Genomic DNA, 18,139 nt, shown 5'->3' on the forward strand with positions numbered 1-18,139 from the left:
TTTATTTGTCCGAGGTTTGATCATCGGTATCACTCTATACCTTGTTCAACCTCGTCTCCCCGACAAGTACTCTTTACTCGTACCGTGGTATGTGGTCTCTTATGAACTTATTCATATGCTTGCAAGACATTAGACGACATTCCACCGAGAGGGCCCGAGTATATCTATCCGTCATCGGGATGGACAAATCCCACTGTTGATCCATATGCCTCAACTCATACTTTCCGGATACTTAATCCCACCTTTATAACCACTCATTTACGCAGTGGCGTTTGATGTAATCAAAGTACCTTTCCGGTGTAAGTGATTTACATGATCTCATGGTTATAAGGACTAGGTAACTATGTATCGAAAGCTTATAGCAAATAACTTAATGACGAGATCTTATGCTACGCTTAATTGGGTGTGTCCATTACATCATTCATATAATGATATAACCTTGTTATTAATAACATCCAATGTTCATGATTATGAAACTAATCATCCATTAATCAACAAGCTAGTTTAAGAGGCATACTAGGGACTTCTTGTTGTCTACATATCACACATGTACTAATGTTTCAGTTAATACAATTATAGCATGATATATAAACATTTATCATAAACATAGAGATATAAATAATAACCACTTTATTATTGCCTCTAGTGCATATCTCCTTCAAGTACTGTAGTAAAAACATGGGTTGTCTCCCATAAGCGCTTTTCTTTAACGCCTTTCAGCTAGGCGCAGAAAGTGCAAATCAAGTATTATCGAGAGTAGAAGCATCAACATTATTACCTTGAGAGTTGGGAGCTTTCTCAACAATGCATTGTATCTGGTCTATATAAGTAACTCCTCTCTCATTACTCCTAGGCTTACTATTCTCATCAAACAAATTTTCAGGAACAAGCCAAGCATAATTATTTTCCAAAGCTTCATGCATCCCTAGTAGCTTACTAGGTATTGGCGCTTTAATTTCCCTACCATCATTAACATTACTAGTATACTTAATTCTATCCATATCCATCTTTTCAAGTATTTGTTTAAAATCGGGAAAGAAACCAAGCCTCTTATGCTTGATAAAAACTTTTCTAGCTTCTTTAGCTATATCTTCAAATTCTCTAGCAAGGACTTTTAAAACAAAATTTCTCTTTTCTCCCATCTCTATATCCGTAAGTGTAAGAAACATATGTTGTATTATGGGATTGAGATTAACAAATCTAGTTTCCAACATGTGTATTAAACAGCAAGCAAGACTTTCATAAGTAGGGGCAGTTTTTAATAATGGTATATCTTTAAAATCTTCATCCATACTAACATAGGTGAAAAATTCTTCTATATTATCTCTTCCAATGATACACCCTCGTCCTACCGGTATCTCTTCCAAAGTAAACATAGGATTAAGCATGATGAAATAAGCAAAAAGTAAACTAGGCAAATAAAGTAAAGACGAGTAACTAATTTTTTGTGTTTTCGATATGGAGAGCAAGACAGTAAATAAAGTAAAACTAGCAACTAATTTTTTTTGTGTTTTGTTTAGGTGCAGCAAACAAAGTAGTAAAATAAAGCAAGACAAAAACAAAGTAAAGAGATTGAGAAGTGGAGACTCCCCTTGCAGCGTGTCTTGATCTCCCCGGCAACGGCGCCAGAAAAAGAGCTTGATGGCGTGTAACTCACACGTTCGTTGGGAACCCCAAGAGGAAGGTATGATGCGCACGTAGCAAGTTTTCCCTCGTAAAGAAACCAAGGTTTAATCGAACCAAGAGGGAGCCAAGAAGCACGTTGAAGGTTGTTGGTGGCGAAATGTGATGCGGCGCAACAACATGGATTCCGGCGCCAACGTGGAATCCGCACAACAAAATCCAAAGTACTTTGCCCCAACGAAACGAAGTGAGGTTGTCAATCTCACCGGCTTGCCGTAACAAAGGATTAAACGTATCGAGTGGAAAATGATTGTTTGCAAGAAAATAATAAAACACAATTGCAGTAGATTGTATGCTATGTAAAGAATAGGACCGGGGTCCACAGCTTCACTAGAGGTGTCTCTCCCATAATATAAAAGCATGTTGGGTGAACAAATTACAATCAGGCAATTGACAAATAGAGAAAGGCATAACAATGCATGTACATGATATGATAAATATAGTGAGATTTAATTGGGCATTACGACAAAGTACATAGACCGCCATCCAACCGCATCTATGCCTAAAAAGTCCACCTTCAGAGTTATCATCCGAACCCCATTCAGCATTAAGTTGCTAAGCAAACGTACAATTGCATTAAGTATGGTGCGTAATGTAATTGACAACTACATCCTTAGACATAGAATCAATGTTTTATCCCTAGTGGCAACAAGCACATCACAACCTTAGAACTTTCGTCACACGTCCCAGGTGTCAATGAAGGCATGAACCCACTATCGAGCATAAATACTCCCTCTTGGAGTTAAGAGTACAAACTTGGCCACAGCCTCTACTAATAACGGAGAGCATGCAAGATCATAAACAACACATAAACAATAGATTGATAATCACCATAACATAGTATTCTCTATCCATCGGATCCCGACAAACACAACATATAGAATTACATATAGATGATCTTGATCATGTTAGGCAGCTCACAAGATCCAACAATGAAGCACAACAAGGAGAAGACGACCATCTAGCTACTGCTATGGACCCATAGTCCAGGGGTGAACTACTCACTCATCACTCCGGAGGCGATCATGGCGATGAAGAGTCCTCCGGGAGATGAATCCCCTCTCCGGCAGGGTGCCGGAGGCGATCTCCCGAATCCCCCGAGATGGGATCCGCGGCGGCGGCGTCTCCGGAAGGTTTTCCGTATCGTGGCTCTCGGTATTGGGGTTTTCGCGACGGAGGCTATTTGTAGGCGAAGGGCAAAGTCGGGGGCTGACGAGGGGCCCACACCATAGGGCGGCGCGGGCCCCCCTCTGGCCGCGCGGCCCTATGGTGGCGGCGCCTCGTCGCCCCACTTCGTTATCCCTTCGGTCTTCTGGAAGCTTCGTGCAAAAATAGGACCCTGGGCGGTGATTTCGTCCAATTCCGAGAATATTTCCTTACTAGGATTTCTGAAACCAAAAACAGCAGAAAACAAAGAATCGGCTCTTCGGCATCTTGTTAATAGGTTAATTCCAGAAAATGCGTAAATACGACATATAATGTGCATAAAACATGTAGGTATCATCAATAAAGTAGCATGGAACATAAGAAATTATCGATATGTTGGAGACGTATCAGTGCCGCCGAGTCCAGGAGCGCCTGTCGAAGGGCTTCATCCACCGACAGGCCCGACGGCATGACGGCGGTGGCGTAGCGGGGCAGCATCGGCTGCACAGGCGCGTCGTACTCGGACACGAGGACGCCGAGCTTCGCCATCTCATCGTCTGTCATGTTCTCCGGGAAGTCGAAGTTGCGGCCCTCCACCATGGCCTGCTGCCATTCGTGGAAGACGACAGCGATGTAGTCGTTGCTGTCGTCCTTCACCTCCTCGCTATGGTACGCGAGCGCCTCAATGTAGTCGTCGTCGTAGGCGTCGTAGGCTTCGTCGTCGTCGTCCTCGTCGCGGTCGTCGGCGTCGTTGTGCTGCGTCTGCTGACGACGCATCGGCGACTGCTGACGACGTGTCGGCGCCTGCTGACGGCGAGCCGGCGGTGCAGGGCCGAAGGGATAATCCCTGTCGCCCATGAAGCCAGCCCTTCATCTTCTATCCGTCTCCGTCGACAGGTACATACGCCAACTCTGCGAGTCGATGGCGTACGCCGGATCGGCGCGGAGGTTCGCCGGCAGGTACCGCCTCCTTCGCCGGATCTCCGCGGTCCGATCAGGCTCGCGCGCGGAGACTGGAGGGATGGGCACCCGGCGGCAGCTGAGCCGCCAGCCGCCAGGCAGCTGCACGCCAGACCGGGCGTCGTCGCACGGCAACCATTTGCCGTGCATGAGCCTCCCCACCGTGACGGGGAGCGGCACCTTCTTGCTGCCGCTGCCGGAGGCCTCGAAGTCGTTCTTCTTCCCCATGGTGCTGCGGCGGTGGTGGTGCGAGTGGAGGTGTGGGCGAAGGAGCGATGCGGCCTGTGGACTTTTAAGGGCGGCCACGCGCGGGATACAATGCATTGAAGGCAACGTAGAAGTCCAGCCGCCGCCCGCCAGTGCGCGCGCAGGCAGCCGCGCTATTGATGGCGAAGGCTGCGGCGCAGACGCGGAAGCGTTGACCGCCGAAGCGGTGCCCTCGATGCAGCCTCGCTGCCAAGCGGGCCCGGTGGAGACGCGAGCGGACACTTTGCGCGTCCGCCGTAGAGACGCAAACCTGACGCATATTTGGGCCAAGTTTGCGTATTCACGGACGGCCCGGTCACTTTGTGTCACGCCGCTGGAGAGAATGGCATACGAATTTTCGGTCAAACGGTTACTCAGCGTCAGTTTGGGTCGCGTATATCAGCGTGACTGTGACGGGGTCCCATTTCCTCCCGAGCGACGCGCCGGGTAACCACCGCTGGCTCGCTCGCCTATATATCCCTCCTCCGCCGCATCACCATTCTTCCAAGGGATTTCTATTTTCGTGCCCTCGGTTCCTTAGTTGTACTCAGTTTTCCCCAGCTCCTTAGTTTTTCCTCAGTTTTACCCAAACTTTTGTCTGAAACCATCACACGTGATGTAACGGCCGCCTGCCCGACGGCTGACCATTATCTACTGACTAGTGGGGACACGTAGAGCCCGCAAAGACACGTCAGACCATCCATCTTTGTTTGACCGTAAGCATCGCCGTATCCCTAACCAAAACGCGAACGAGTGGTGCTTCGGTATATCGATTGACAAGTGGGGCCATGATGCTGACACAAGGGGCAATACACGGGTAGGATTAGATTTTTAAACGGAGCTCTACAGCGATGGCACGGAGGAGGTGGCTTGCGGGGTGCCGAGATGAGATCGACGTCCACAAAGAACCGCATGAGGCGAGACCAGACGCATTAGATAGATATGAACTAGACGCGTTTAACCATGCAAAGAAGAGAAGAAATGGTCGACGACATCGAAGACTACGTCAAAACTTTGACCGACCGTGATCGGACACGAACACGAGCAATGTAGAGAAAACTAGTGTCTCTCCTTTCCGGCGTGTATAGGTGGGTGCTAGGAGAGTGTGGTGGCGAAGGGAAAGACCTCGCGGCGGTCCGTGGCGTCCAAAGCATAGCGGGTCGGCGTGGCCGTGCCCACAGCCGGCGTGCATGCATGTCTCGGCATTGGCATCAAGCATGTACGTTCGGCATTGGCCTCGGCGGTATCTCCGGTGTGTCGTTGATCGAATGAGGGGACGGGATTGAGGGTGCATCCCGACGTTGACCTAGCAAAGGGCGGCGAGCATAGCCGTTTCGACCATGCCGATATCGGCATCGGCATCGTTTGGAGGCCGTGGTGCTCGAATCAAGTTGGGATTTGTTTCTCGTAGGCCAAAATGAATTTGAAACAAGTTTCATGTTGAAGGTTAGGTAACGAAAGTTTGTAACTATCCCAAAATTATACTAGCGCCATGGTGAGGTTCTTTTTGATAGAGCTATACGGTTGGGCAAACTTTTTTGACACTTTTTAGATAGGGTTCCTTGTTGTTACACGTATGGCATCATGTATGGAAAATTTGTGGTCATTTGGAGATGTTCGAAAAAATCACTTTGCTTAAGCGCATGCCGTTTCGTCTCGCGGAAACCAGCTTTTCTAACAAGGTGATTTTTTCTACCTTCTCTAAATAACCTCAAATTTCATACAGCTGATCTTCTATACATAGATAGATAGATTGTTTCGTTTTTACATTTTTTGAACTTTTTATTTCCCTTTATAATACCCAATTGATTTTCAGTGTCAAAACCTCGAAAAACAAGCATCATGTATGGCATCATTTCACCCTAAATTTCAAATTTTCTCGAAACTTTCCCTTTTAGATATTCCTTGTTGTTATAGGTATGCCATCATGTATGCCAAACTTGGTTAGGTCTCACCGAAACCAGCTTTTGTAACAAATTAGGTGATGGTTTATCATTTTTTTTGCGTGAAAAGTAATGGCTACAACAAATTGTTGATGGTTTATCATTTTTTTGCGTGAAAAGTAATGGCAACAACAAATCGGTGATGGTTTATCATTTTTTTTGCGTGAAAAGTAATGGCTACAACAAATTGTTGATGGTTTATCATTTTTTTGCGTGAAAAGTAATAGCAACAACAAATCGGTGATGGTTTATCATTTTTTTGCGTGAAAAGTAATGGCTACAACAAATTGTTGATGGTTTATCATTTTTTTGCGTGAAAAGTAATGGCAACAACAAATCGGTGATGGTTTATCATTTTTTTTGCGTGAAAAGTAATGGCTACAACAAATTGTTGATGGTTTATCATTTTTTTGCGTGAAAAGTAATGGCAACAACAAATCGGTGATGGTTTATCATTTTTTTGCGTGAAAAGTAATGGCTACAACAAATTGTTGATGGTTTATCATTTTTTTGCGTGAAAAGTAACGCCTAAAATAGTTTATAATTTTTAGCGCGTGAAAAATAATACGTAAAACCGCCCTTCAAGCATACTTAGAGGGTGGAAGCTAATTAACCGCCAACGTAGAGAGAGAGAGGGGTTATCCCGCCCGTTCCCTATATCATACGATCAACGGTCGGCGGGCACGATCCGCGTGACATGGGCTAGACCAATCAGGGCGATGATGCACGTCTGCGAGAATTTGTGAAGAGAGAGGGCAAACTCGAGTACTATCAAGAAACCAAGGGCACCCGAGTAGTAAACAGTACTAAGGGATTCAAATTTGAGATTTGAAAAATGGAAAATGTGTGTTTTGTACAATGAAACCCATCTTGGCCTACCTCAAACTATTTGCAATACCAATATACATCAAGCTGTGAGAATTGTGGCCTCATTTAGACAAAGTATGATTTGGGGGAAGCCGTTTTGGGAAGGGCTTGTTGTGGAAAACCATGCACCTTCATAGCTACTAGGTGATTTGAGAAGTGGCAATTTGTGGTAAAACTTGATTTATCTATGATTTATCTATGATTTGAGAAGTGGCAATTTGTGGTAAAGACTCCATGAGTAAGTGCCACTCTTTTTAGGATTTTTTTGCACATTAAATGACTCATTTAACTAGTTAATCCCATTTGTTGACTCTCTCGTTGACCAGCCACTTGAGGGTAAAACTGAGTATATTGCACTAGCCAGCATTAGCACTCGAGGGGAAAATTGAGCACACAAAAAATGCTAGTATAAGACTCGAGGGTATACCCGAGTATATCTAAATTTCCAGTGGTTAGACTCGAGGACACGTGCAATTGTTGACGCGTAGACGCGGGTCGCGGTGGAGAAGTCGAGACGTGCAATCGTGGACGCGTGTCGCGTTGCGTAAGTCCAAGACGTGCGTACGTGCACCGGTGCACGCGTAGGACGCGGGTCGCATTAACCACCCCTCGCCTTTATAGACGCCTCCTCGCACTCTCTCTTCACTCTCACTCGCTCACGCATCGCCAACTCTCTCACGTCCCATCATCTTCTCCAAAGCAAAAAACCCTCTCCCTCTCCCTCTTCCTCTTCCTCCGCCGTAGAGATGGACAAGGAGAATGCCAATCCCATCGTCGAGGTGGGCTCAAAGCGCGACGCCTCCATCTTCGGCGCCGTCCCCTCACGGACGACGATGCCTCCGCCGCCGCCGCCGCCGCCGGTGCATCGGACGCCGCCGCCGCCGGTGGCGCCGGGATCCCGGCGGGATGGGTCGACCCCTACGACCCCGTGCCGTACGTCCCGCCCCCGAACCCCTACGACACCTCCCCGGAGGACCCATGGAACGAGGTAACTACGGTTTGCTTCCTTTTTTGTTCCCCATTCCTTTTTGAACCCTATTTTTGCTGGTGTAGATGGATCCGTAGATGGATGAGTATTGGGCTAATATTTGCGCCGATTTTATTCCATTTTGTTTTGATCACTTCTTGATTTCGTTTAAGATTTGGGGTTCGGTCTGTTCGGTTAATTTATGCAAGTAATATTGGATCTCAATCAGCTAATTTATGCAAGTAATCATGAGATCTCAATCAGTTATTTTATGCACTAATCAAAAGATATCAACCGTTTAATTTTGCAAATAATCTCGAATGTGTTCAAGTTTAGATCTAGTTCAGCATCTAGAATCTGTTTCTTTGCCTATGATGAATGGTTGGGCACAAATTTTTACAGGAGGGTTCAGCGAACCATTGCCGTGTACAAATCCGTTGTGCATGAGCTTTAGTTCGCTAACACCTTCCCCGTAGATATATAATCATGTCCACTCTAACCGAGGCCGACTCTGCTTTTTCTTAACTTTGTTATCATGTACGTTAGTCATCGTTGCAACTCATTCACTAGTTTCTCGTTTGATATGGATCGATGTCCGGCAGCCGACGTCGGCAGCGACGAAGAGGAGGAGGACGTCAAGACTCGCCGAGATCCCGCGGAGGCCGCAGGGTCGGCCGCAGCATCTCCTACTTCGCCAAGGAGGTGTACAGTGCCCCTTCGCACCAGGAGACTCGGCGCCACGGACTTCAACCGCCTCGTCACGCATGCCGAGAACATCAGCAACACCTTCCCCAACGTCGGCACGACGGTGAACGTCCACTCCTTCCGCGCCAAGCACGTGGCGCTCGGCATGCACCTCCGCAGCCTTGCAGCCGGGTGGAGATCTCCGCCGGCCGCATGCCTCCGCTCAAGCCCAAGGCTCCCAAGGGGAGCAAGAGCAACAAGTGGAGGCAGAGCCGGATGGGGTAGGCGGAGTCCCCGGACGTAGTGCCGCCGTCGCTCGCCTCCTAGTTTGTTGTTGGGATCCCTTTGTTGTTAGCTAGGGATCCCTTGTTGTTATGTTAGTATGATGGTGCCGTGAAGAACCTCGTTACTATGTTGGCTCGCCGTGTATGCAGCCTATTATCTATCCATATTATCTAGGGATTATCTATCCCTAGTCTACTATATTTTGTTGGCCGTACTTAGTTTTCTTGATTTACTATGACCGTGAATTTATCGTACATTATCCCGGAGATTTGCTTCTAGATTTAACTACATACATATGGACCGTAGGGAGTACTAGATTTGCTGCCATATTGGGCAAACAACGAGGGCCAAAAGGCACAAATAATTGAAGAAAGTCGAAATGCAAGCTTCTCTAGATTTTATACTAATTTGGTGAAAAGGACAGAGAGAAAGAGGGAAAAAGGTGCACTTAATAATGCCAATTTTGGGCCGAGAGAGACGAACCCAGCTCCTCGCTCACGTGCAACCAAACGCTCTCGTCCCGTCCCACGCGGTCCCTTTCTACCAGCCCCACGCGACGCGGGCCCACACGACGCGGCCCCACACGACGCGGCCCCACACGTGACGGAACGGTCAACTAAACGGGAATCCTCGCCGTCCGAGTTGCTTCTCGCGGGTTTCGGACAAACGCTTGGGGGTAAAACCGAGGAAAACCAAGCGAGGTGCGAAAACTGAGTACAACTAAGGAACTGAGGGCACGAAAATAGAAATCCCTTCTTCCAAACCAAGCTCCACTGCCCCTCAGCACACAGCTACCCAGCCCAACACAGAGCAACCATCTCCAGTACACAGGCTCTCGAACCGAGATGGACGCCGCCTCCGCGTCCACGTCCGGCCAGGACCAGCAGCAATCGCGCCACAGGACGGTGGAGTCCTGCTTCGGTGCTCCCCCCACTTGAAACTTCTTAAGGGTATTTTGATCTAAGGTACTTATTTAGTACGGTAGAATCCGGTCAAACCTTAACTGTTTTCTTAATCTGCTGCTAGATATATCGTTCTTGCGGCCGGCCGCACGCACGTGTACATGTTGCCGGCCGAGCAGCTCCGGTACGTGTATCTAGACTTTATGACATCAACCAAGCTGGCCGCCGGGCGTGCTGATCAGTTCATGGCGTCGGCTGTGCTCTCTCCGCCGATGGCCACATGCACGCGTACGTGGACATCACGTCGCCGGCCGACCTGCTCGCCGTAGGCACTCGTACACATGAATTTCAGAGCCGTGGCTGACAAGGACGGCATACGGATAAAATAGTACAAGCGCCCGTATATTTATGAATTTGGGCAATACGGATTTTAGTGCTTAACACAAAATTAACACTACGCAAAAAAACACAAAATTAACTAATGACAATCATATCCTTTATTATGAAGGGGTATAGAGTAATCTCGACCCTTGATGTGTTTAGGGGGGAGCACTGAAGCAGAAGCGAGGACGGTGACCTCGGAGCCGCCGAAGCGCCCCGCGGGGCGGACCAAGTTCCGCGAGACGCGCCACCCGGTGTACCGCGGCGTGCGCCGCCGCGGCCGCGTCGGGCAGTGGGTGTGCGAGATGCGCGTGCAGGGCGCCCGGGGCTCCAGGCTCTGGCTCGGCACCTTCGCCACCGCCGAGATGGCGGCGCGCGCGCACGACGCCGCCGCGCTCGCGCTCTCGGGCCCCGACGCCTGCCTCAACTTCGCAGACTCCGCCTGGCGGATGCTGCCGGTCCTCGCCGCCGGCTCCTTCGGCTTCGGCAGCGCGCGGGAGATCAAAGCCGCCGTCGCGCTCGCCGTCGTCGCGTTCACGGTGCGGGCTGCCCCGGTCGCGTCCGCAGCCGTCCTGGCTGCAGCCGAGAAGGTCGTCCTCGGCTCGCCGACGCCGGCCGCCGCCCTGTTCTACATGTCGTCCGGCGACCTGCTGGAGCTCGACGACGAGCAGTGGTTCGGGGGCATGGTCGCGGGCCCGTACTACGAGAGCCTCGCGCAGGGCATGCTCGTGGAGCCGCCGGACGCCGGAGCGTGGCGTGAGGACGGCGGGGTTGTGGAGACGCCGCTGTGGAGCTAGTTGCTCGAGTAATCCAGGACTGTAAAAATATTAAGGAAGTAGTACTACTACCTGCATATTCTCTGTTTTCTCTTCTTTCCAAATACAGGAAGAAACAGAGTATGTGTTCTTCGATCATTGTCAAGATCCGGTTTCTATATTTGAGGAAGGGCCAATTGCTACTTCAGTTATTATCTATCCTGCACTCCATGAACCCAAACAAGATATTCTTAAGGCACGAAAGGGATAAAGACGTCACTGTTGAATGGCACCTTGTGCATTCCAAGTGGCTTTGACGCTTTGCATTTTTCTTTTGCTATGTCTTAGTCACAATTTTTTATGTCCCAGTTATACCTAAAAAGAGTGCAAGTCGTTTTCAGTTGCTCCTTTCTGCCAATAGTGTAACTGCATTTCTCTTTAAACTATGGTTGCACTTTTTCAGACGACAAGACTTAAGAAAATCATAGTCAAATATTCAAAAGTGTCTACCACTTACAAATATAGCAAACATTAAACAATGGGAAACGCTCTGATTCCCCCGGACGATCCACGCGATCGCATCCTCCTGCTTCCTAGGGTGACACGCGTCCCACGAGCCCCACACACGAGATGAAGGAATCGCATCCTCATCCTTATCTGTTCCTCCCTGCTCTCTCTCTTCTGTCTCCCGTCCCTCTCACCGCGCCATGGCCATGGCCTTTTCCCCAAATCCTCGGTACTGCCGCGCACCAACAAAATTCGCCGGATACCCGCTCCGCCGCGGCGTTCGCCTGATCTACTCGCCTGCGTCTCTCCGCCGAGTCCCTACAACACTAGGGCCGGCCTTTCCATCTCCGCCACCAGTGCTCCATGCCTGGCCTCACCACCACCCTGCGAGTGGCTCGCGCCGGCCGTCGCCGCCACGGATCTCCGGCCTGAAAGTTGCTCGCCCGCTTCTACAGACGGTCGTCCGCGCTGCTACAAATAGCCGGCCGCCCTGCTACAGAAGGCCGCCGGCGCTGCTACAGACAGACCGGCGGCGCTGCTACAGAAGGCCGGCGGCGCTGCTACAAACAGCCGTCGAACCTGCTACAGAAGGCCGGCGGCGCTGCTACAAACAGCCGTCGAACCTGCTACAACCGGCGGTCCGCGCTGCTACAAACAGACCGGCGGCGCTGGTACAAACAACCGTCAAACATGCTACAACCGGCGGTCCACGCTGCTACCGAAGTTCGGCGACCCTGCTACAAACAACCGTCCAACCTGCTACAAATGACGGTCCATGCTGCTACAAACAGCCGTCCTCTACGAGCCCCGGCCGCCGCTTCTGCAAGGTCAGCCGCCGATTGCTTTGCAGCAAACGGCGTTTGCCACTGCTACAAGCGCCGTCCGCTTCTACTGCAAGGTCGAGCGCAAGGCACTGTTGCTCCAAACGGCAGCCGCCGGTGCTACAAACGCTGGCCGCCGGTGCTACAAACGCCGACTAATTATGCTTCAAGGGGGCTTGGATGAGCATGGCTGCCAGCGGTGATGGCAGAAGCCGGAAGGTGCGGGCGGTGATGGCGCCAGGGCGGTGCTGCGGGCAGGCGACGGTGGGCTACGAACGCGGGGCGATGGGGCTGGCGTGAGGAGCATCATCGGCGATGGCAAGCCGCGGCGCTGCTTCGACACACTGGAGAGGTGCTGTGCAAAGTGGAGCAGCGCCGGTGGTAGTTTTCCCCCGCGCGAGTCGTTTGCTGCGAGCGGCCATGGATGCCGCCCTCGCCGGAGTTGGACACCGGTCAGGGGCAAGCGTCATGGCGAAAGGGGGCGCGTGTGAGCATCGATTTCGTGGGAATTTTTTAATTCTAGATGGAGATGCCTAGACGTGGGCCAAGTCAACTAGCAATCTGAGACGTACCTACAACACGATCCAACGGTTGGGCACCCGGGGGATCGGGGATTTGATCCCCCGGGGGACGCTCAGCATTGCCCAAAGGAAAACGCTGACGTTCCTCCGGAGGAACAGCGTTTTGATCCCCCGCCTCGTACACACGCCACGCGTCCCTGCAGATCAGAAGAAAACGGGCAGCACATGGCGGGGCCCACCCCATCTTCCACCACGACCTTATCCTTTCGTGCAGATTTTCCCCCAATCTTCTCTCCCACGAGCTTGGGTCCATGGCTGGAGATGGAGCACCGCGTGCCCCACGCTGCCTTGCCCCCACGCTGCTGCACCACCACCTCCCCTACCCCGCCATGGGTACCATCCCTCCTCCCTGCTCCGCGCCACCCCGCCATGAGACTCCGCCCCGCCATAGCTGGATGCGAGACCCAGGGGAGGTCGCCGGCCGGGGAGCCGATGATGCGAGCGGCGTCGGCGGCTGCTACATGCGGGGTCGCCGTATGCTACTATGGCGGCGGCTGCTGCTACATGGTCGCCGGCCTCTGCTACATGTCGCGGCGGCGGCGGCTGGGCCTGCTACAATAGACAGAGGCTGTTGCTACGATGGGCGTCGCCGACTGCTACATGCGGCGTCGGCGTGTCGCACAGCGGGCAGCGGCTGCCGCTACATAATCGCCACCCTTCCGGTACTTGCCGCGGCGGCGGCGCAGCTCGCTCAACCGGCGGAGGCTTCGCTACGACGGGCTTCACCGGCTGCTACATGGGTCGGCCGACGGCTGCGACAAGCTGCGGCGACCTGCTACAAGGGGCGATGGTCATTGCTACAAGTAGCGGCGGTGGTTGCTACAGACGGCGCGCCGCCGATCTGCAACTAGGCCGCCGGCGAAGCTACGTGCGGCTAGTGGCGATGCTACAATCCCGGGACGGCGGTGCTGCATGCTTGGGGCCGTCGTGCTACCGGGTGCTGCCATCAGGGGCCGGAGTTGGTGCCGAGTCGGGCGGCGGCACTGCAAGCCGGACGCCACATCGCCGGAGGTGCTGCAAGCTCGGGCGCGCGAAGGTCGGGAAAAAGGAAATTTCCATAGGTGGTTTTTCTTCTCTGTTTTTCCATGCGGGAGCGTTGACTCCAGATCCGAGCCATTAGTTGCATCGGGCGGCTGGCAACCCGGGGGATCGGGGATTTGATCCCCCGGGGGACGCTCAGCGCGACCCTTATGTAGCAGTTCTGAGCGTCCATGGCTACACATGGCCGCCGCCCACGGCTCGCAACGGCGGCTGCTGCTCTGTATCGTTGTCGTCGCCTCGTCAGTTCCCCGCTTGCTCGTGACTTGGGGACTGCGAGATGGGGGCACCGAGCGGAGGGGACGGCGGCGTCACGGAGTCGGAACGGCAGCGAAGCTGAGTGGGCATGGCGGCGGCGGTGGCGCGGCGCTGGGCGTGCGCGGTGGTTTTTTTCTAGATGCATCGTCTAGTGAGGAAGACGATGCAGTGTCGTTCGTGTCGTTAATGAGAGGATAATGAGGTGGGGCGGGCCCAGCTCGGTGGACGCGTGTCTCACGCAGGACCAGGAGGACGGGAGCGAAGTTATCCCCCGGGGGAACTTTGTACAATTGTATGTACAAGGAAAACCCAAATAACATCACTACATATCAGGTTACACACAATCATCAAACTACAAGTATCAACCATCAATTCCATAGAAACATGTCTACATAAATTAGACAATCATTTTAAGCACATATACTAGCATGCTCTCAATTTTTTTTCGATAAAGGGCGCTTTATTATTACTTAAGTCAAGTATTACACCCGGCCTCTGCATAACAAGGATGCACACAGCCGCTGAAAGTTCCAGTTGCAGAAAACCATAGTCAAATATAAGCACATATACTAGCGAGCTCTCAATACATGTTTTAACCATCAATTCCATAGAAGCATGTCTACATAAATTAGGTAATCAATATAAGCACATATACTAGCGAGCTCTCAATACATGTTTTAATCATCAATCCATCTAAGAAAAAATAGCAAAAAATACATAGAAAGAATGGAGGATACATTGGGTGGTCTGAGAGGTGCAGAGGAAGCGTGGAGGTCTTCCGGCAGCTCATAAGCGAGGCTCTTGTTGACACACTCACTCGGCTCGCCACTATTGTTGTCCTAGACGCAGCCCTCCTCCTTGTCACTATTGCTGATGAGTGGTAAAAACACTCATCTTTATCCCGTTTAAACCGGGTATCTTTCTTCATTATGATGAAAATATCTCTCTATACCTTGCCACTAATCACATCATTGAAAAAATGTGCAAATCTCCTTGTTATTTTATTTTATGCAGAAAATGGACACTTTGAGGATTAAATGAAAGGTAATTAATTAATGAAGCACGACGTGGGAATATCGCCAAGTGAACCAGTCCTCGAAGACATTCAACAGTTACCTTACCGACCAATGGTACCGTCATCCCCGCCCGTACGAATGATCGTACGGTGTGTCGGTGGTACTGCTTTGTCAAACCAAGTATTTCTTGTGAGATCAACGAGGGCGTCTGAGAGAGAGAACTCCACGAAACCTCATTTTGTAGGCACAATCAGATCTCGTCTTCACCAAAGTTCTATCGTCGCCACCATCAACTCCTGCCGCCTCATCCATCATCATCTAGCTGACTCTACTTACAACAAACTGTAGGCATCAAGAAAATAATTGTTGTGCAAATTAAAGATTGTCTTGCACTTGTTGATCTTGTTATTGATGATATGCCCAAAGATTCAATAGCATCTATCATTCTTGGTAGGCCCTTTTTAAGAACTATGCAAGCTTTGATTAATCTACACGAAGGGAACATGGGGTTTGAGTTACCTCCACGAACCCCTTCCGTTGTTCATTTCCCTAGAAAGACGAATAGGGACAACGACAATGGGATCATCACTTTGAAGGCAAATTAATTTGGGTTGGAATCCACATACCAAAGAAGAGTCGGTCATCATTGTGGTCGAGCTAACCGACCGAAAACGTAAGCGTTTCATGGGAGACAAGTCATATATATGAAATAAAAGTTCTTAAATAGTTTTGATTTTGTATGTTCAAATAAAAGTGTTTAGAGTTAGACTAATGGAGAGAAGAGGAAAAAGGTAATCTACTCCCTAATCATGTTCAAATACTCCTTGATTTTTTACTGAGGTTATGCTATTAAAATATTGCCCTTTCAATCCACTGAACTCATATTCTAAGTCTTAGAAAATTTTCGAAGATAATGATCCGTTTTGAGCCATCAACACGACCACTGTACGGCCAACGAGGCCATACCCGTACCATTAGGGATGCTTCGACCCCAAATTTCGGTATTTTTTTTACATATTATTTAACGATGAACGGCACAGGCGGGCATGCCCATGCCCCGTGTCCGCACCAGAAGGATGATGAAACCATCGATTGTTGTTGTAACTTTAGCAGGCACTATTACGATCATGCATGGAAAATAGCCGTGTTCTTCCAATATAGCAGGAATAGGGGCAATTTTTTGCCAGTGTGTGGTTTCTATTTTGGGTAAAGATAATACTCCTTCCGTTTCAATGAATAAATTTTATAATATTTTTTAAAAATCAAATCATTTAATACAAAAAAATAAAATCATCAACTATATTTTCATGCGATCTCTATGGAATATCATATTATTGGTGAATTTCTATAAAAGTTTAATCAAACTTTGCTTGGGCAGTCTATGATATGGTTAGGTTCTGGCCCTAAAGATGTCCTTTAGTTTCTAGAACTTGATCGCTCTGTAACCGCGCCTGTTCAATAAAGTTCCAGGTTTACCCGCAAAAAAAACTTTTTTTGGCTTGATTTTTTTAAAATACGTCTTATCTATACGTCTTATCTATACGCACATATACGTCTCAGTGGCATAGAAATGAGTTTGCCAGATGTGTCCCTAGGATTTTGTGAGCTTAATCAAATGGGTTACTCAGATTTTAATTTGCTGAGCGGGAGCAGGTTGAGTTCGTTCGAGAGATATTCTGTCAAAACAGGGTCGGGTGTTTCAGTTTCAGTAGTGGCTCCAGAGCGCGGCGCAATCAGCTCCGCCGTCCCAGCAAGCCTCGGTGGATTCGTGCGGCGGCGGCGGGTCAAGTAGCATCCCCTCCGCGAAGTCCGCGTAGTACGAGCCCAGGTCCATCTCCCCGGACATGTCCAGCTCGAAGTCGTACATGTCGCTGCCCAGCACAGCCGTCGCCGGCAGCTCGAACAGTTCATCCAGCGCGCTGGAGGTGTCGACCTCGTCGGCTGGGCCTGGGATGGTCTCGGCGCAATAGGCGGCCTCCCGGCGCTGGAAGTCCGCGACGGCGGCGAGCGCTGCGCGCCGGACGGCCGCGAGATCGGCGAGTCCGGACGGGACGGCGAGAAGCCGGGCGGAGTCGGCGAAGTTGAGGCACAGTTCGGAGCCTCCTCCCAGCGCGAGCATGGCGGCGTCGTGCCCGCGCGCGGCAGCCTCGGCGGTGACGTAGGTCCCGAGCCAGAGCCGCTCGCCGCGCTTGCCGGGGACGCGCACCTCGCACACCCACCGCCCGGCGCTGCCCCTGCGCCGCACGCCGCGGTACACCGGGTGCCGCGTCTCCTTGAACTTGGTGCGCCCCGCCGGGCGCTTCTGGTGCGAAGACGGCGAGGAAGGGGAGCTCCATTGCTCGGCGCCGCCCATGCCGTCCATTGGAAGTCTGGAACAGAGTGTGGTGGCAGGCTAGATTGTCGAGCTCGAGCTCGGAGTGGCGGGTAACTCAGTCTGCTGTGTGGAGGGCAGTCTTATATAGTTTGTGCGTGACGCGTTCAAAATCTACGTGGGGTCGGGTGCCGACTGCCACGTTGGAACGGAACAGCCGGTGCCAAGCTGCCGCGTGGCGTTCAAAAAGGCAGCTTCGCGCTCAAGAGTTAACGAGTGGTGGTGATTGACTAATCGGGCTCCACTCAGCCCATTGGAGGCCCAAACAGTTGGATGTACTGTATTATGTATCTTAACCGCGTTATTTCTTTGTAAAATATATTTGGAGGGCTCCGCTCGTTAGCTTGGAGTGCATATGGAGCCAAAACGACATGACAGACAGACCCCCAAATTTTAATTTGTACTTCTGATACCTTCTAGTACTCCCGCCAAAACCTCTACTTGATCCCCCATCATTAGGGGTGTATATATTAGCTATTGCAGTGAATGTTTAGGGCAAGTATAATTATGTGACGTCAGCATCTATTAGATTTAATTCATAAAATTCATATTTATTTAAAAGAGAGAGTTATTTAGAGATGTTGTATTGAGATGATCCCTTAATAAAGAATAAGAAAATGTTATTTTCTCTATTTTATAAAATATCTTTCCTTAATAACATAATTTTTCAGTACAAATAATTACTACTCCCTTCGTGTCAAAATATAAGACATTTAAGAAAAATTTAA

The 18,139-nt window shown here is 50.3% G+C and overlaps 2 protein-coding genes across 2 annotated transcripts; one reads left to right on the forward strand and one right to left on the reverse strand.

Annotated features, from left to right (window-relative positions):
- Window positions 1–9,568: 9,568 nt before the first annotated feature.
- LOC124653961 (dehydration-responsive element-binding protein 1B-like) lies at window positions 9,569–11,219 on the forward strand. Its single transcript, XM_047193012.1, has 2 exons — window positions 9,569–9,691; window positions 10,252–11,219. The coding sequence occupies exons 1-2, from the start codon at window positions 9,627–9,629 to the stop codon at window positions 10,859–10,861; spliced, it is 675 nt and encodes a 224-aa protein (XP_047048968.1). The 5' UTR covers window positions 9,569–9,626; the 3' UTR covers window positions 10,862–11,219.
- Window positions 11,220–16,633: 5,414 nt separating this feature from the next.
- Window positions 16,634–17,402, reverse strand: LOC124655374 (dehydration-responsive element-binding protein 1H-like). The gene has a single exon (XM_047194281.1). It carries the CDS (start codon window positions 17,400–17,402, stop codon window positions 16,746–16,748), a length of 657 nt encoding a protein of 218 aa, XP_047050237.1. The 3' UTR covers window positions 16,634–16,745.
- Between the last annotated feature and the right edge of the window lie 737 nt (window positions 17,403–18,139).

Source organism: Lolium rigidum, chromosome 5, assembly GCF_022539505.1.
Source record: "Lolium rigidum isolate FL_2022 chromosome 5, APGP_CSIRO_Lrig_0.1, whole genome shotgun sequence".
Classification (NCBI taxonomy): Eukaryota; Viridiplantae; Streptophyta; class Magnoliopsida; order Poales; family Poaceae; genus Lolium; species Lolium rigidum.

What these genes read in the sequence shown, in the direction of transcription:
- LOC124653961 (XM_047193012.1), top strand. Translation starts at nt 9,627, where the DNA reads ATGGACGCCGCCTCCGCGTCCACGTCCGGCCAGGACCAGCAGCAATCG. An exon ending in TCGCGCCACAGGACGGTGGA is followed by an intron (nt 9,692 to 10,251) that starts GTCCTGCTTCGG and finishes AGCAGAAGCGAG; the next exon opens with GACGGTGACCTCGGAGCCGC.
- LOC124655374 (XM_047194281.1), bottom strand. Translation starts at nt 17,402, where the DNA reads ATGGACGGCATGGGCGGCGCCGAGCAATGGAGCTCCCCTTCCTCGCCG.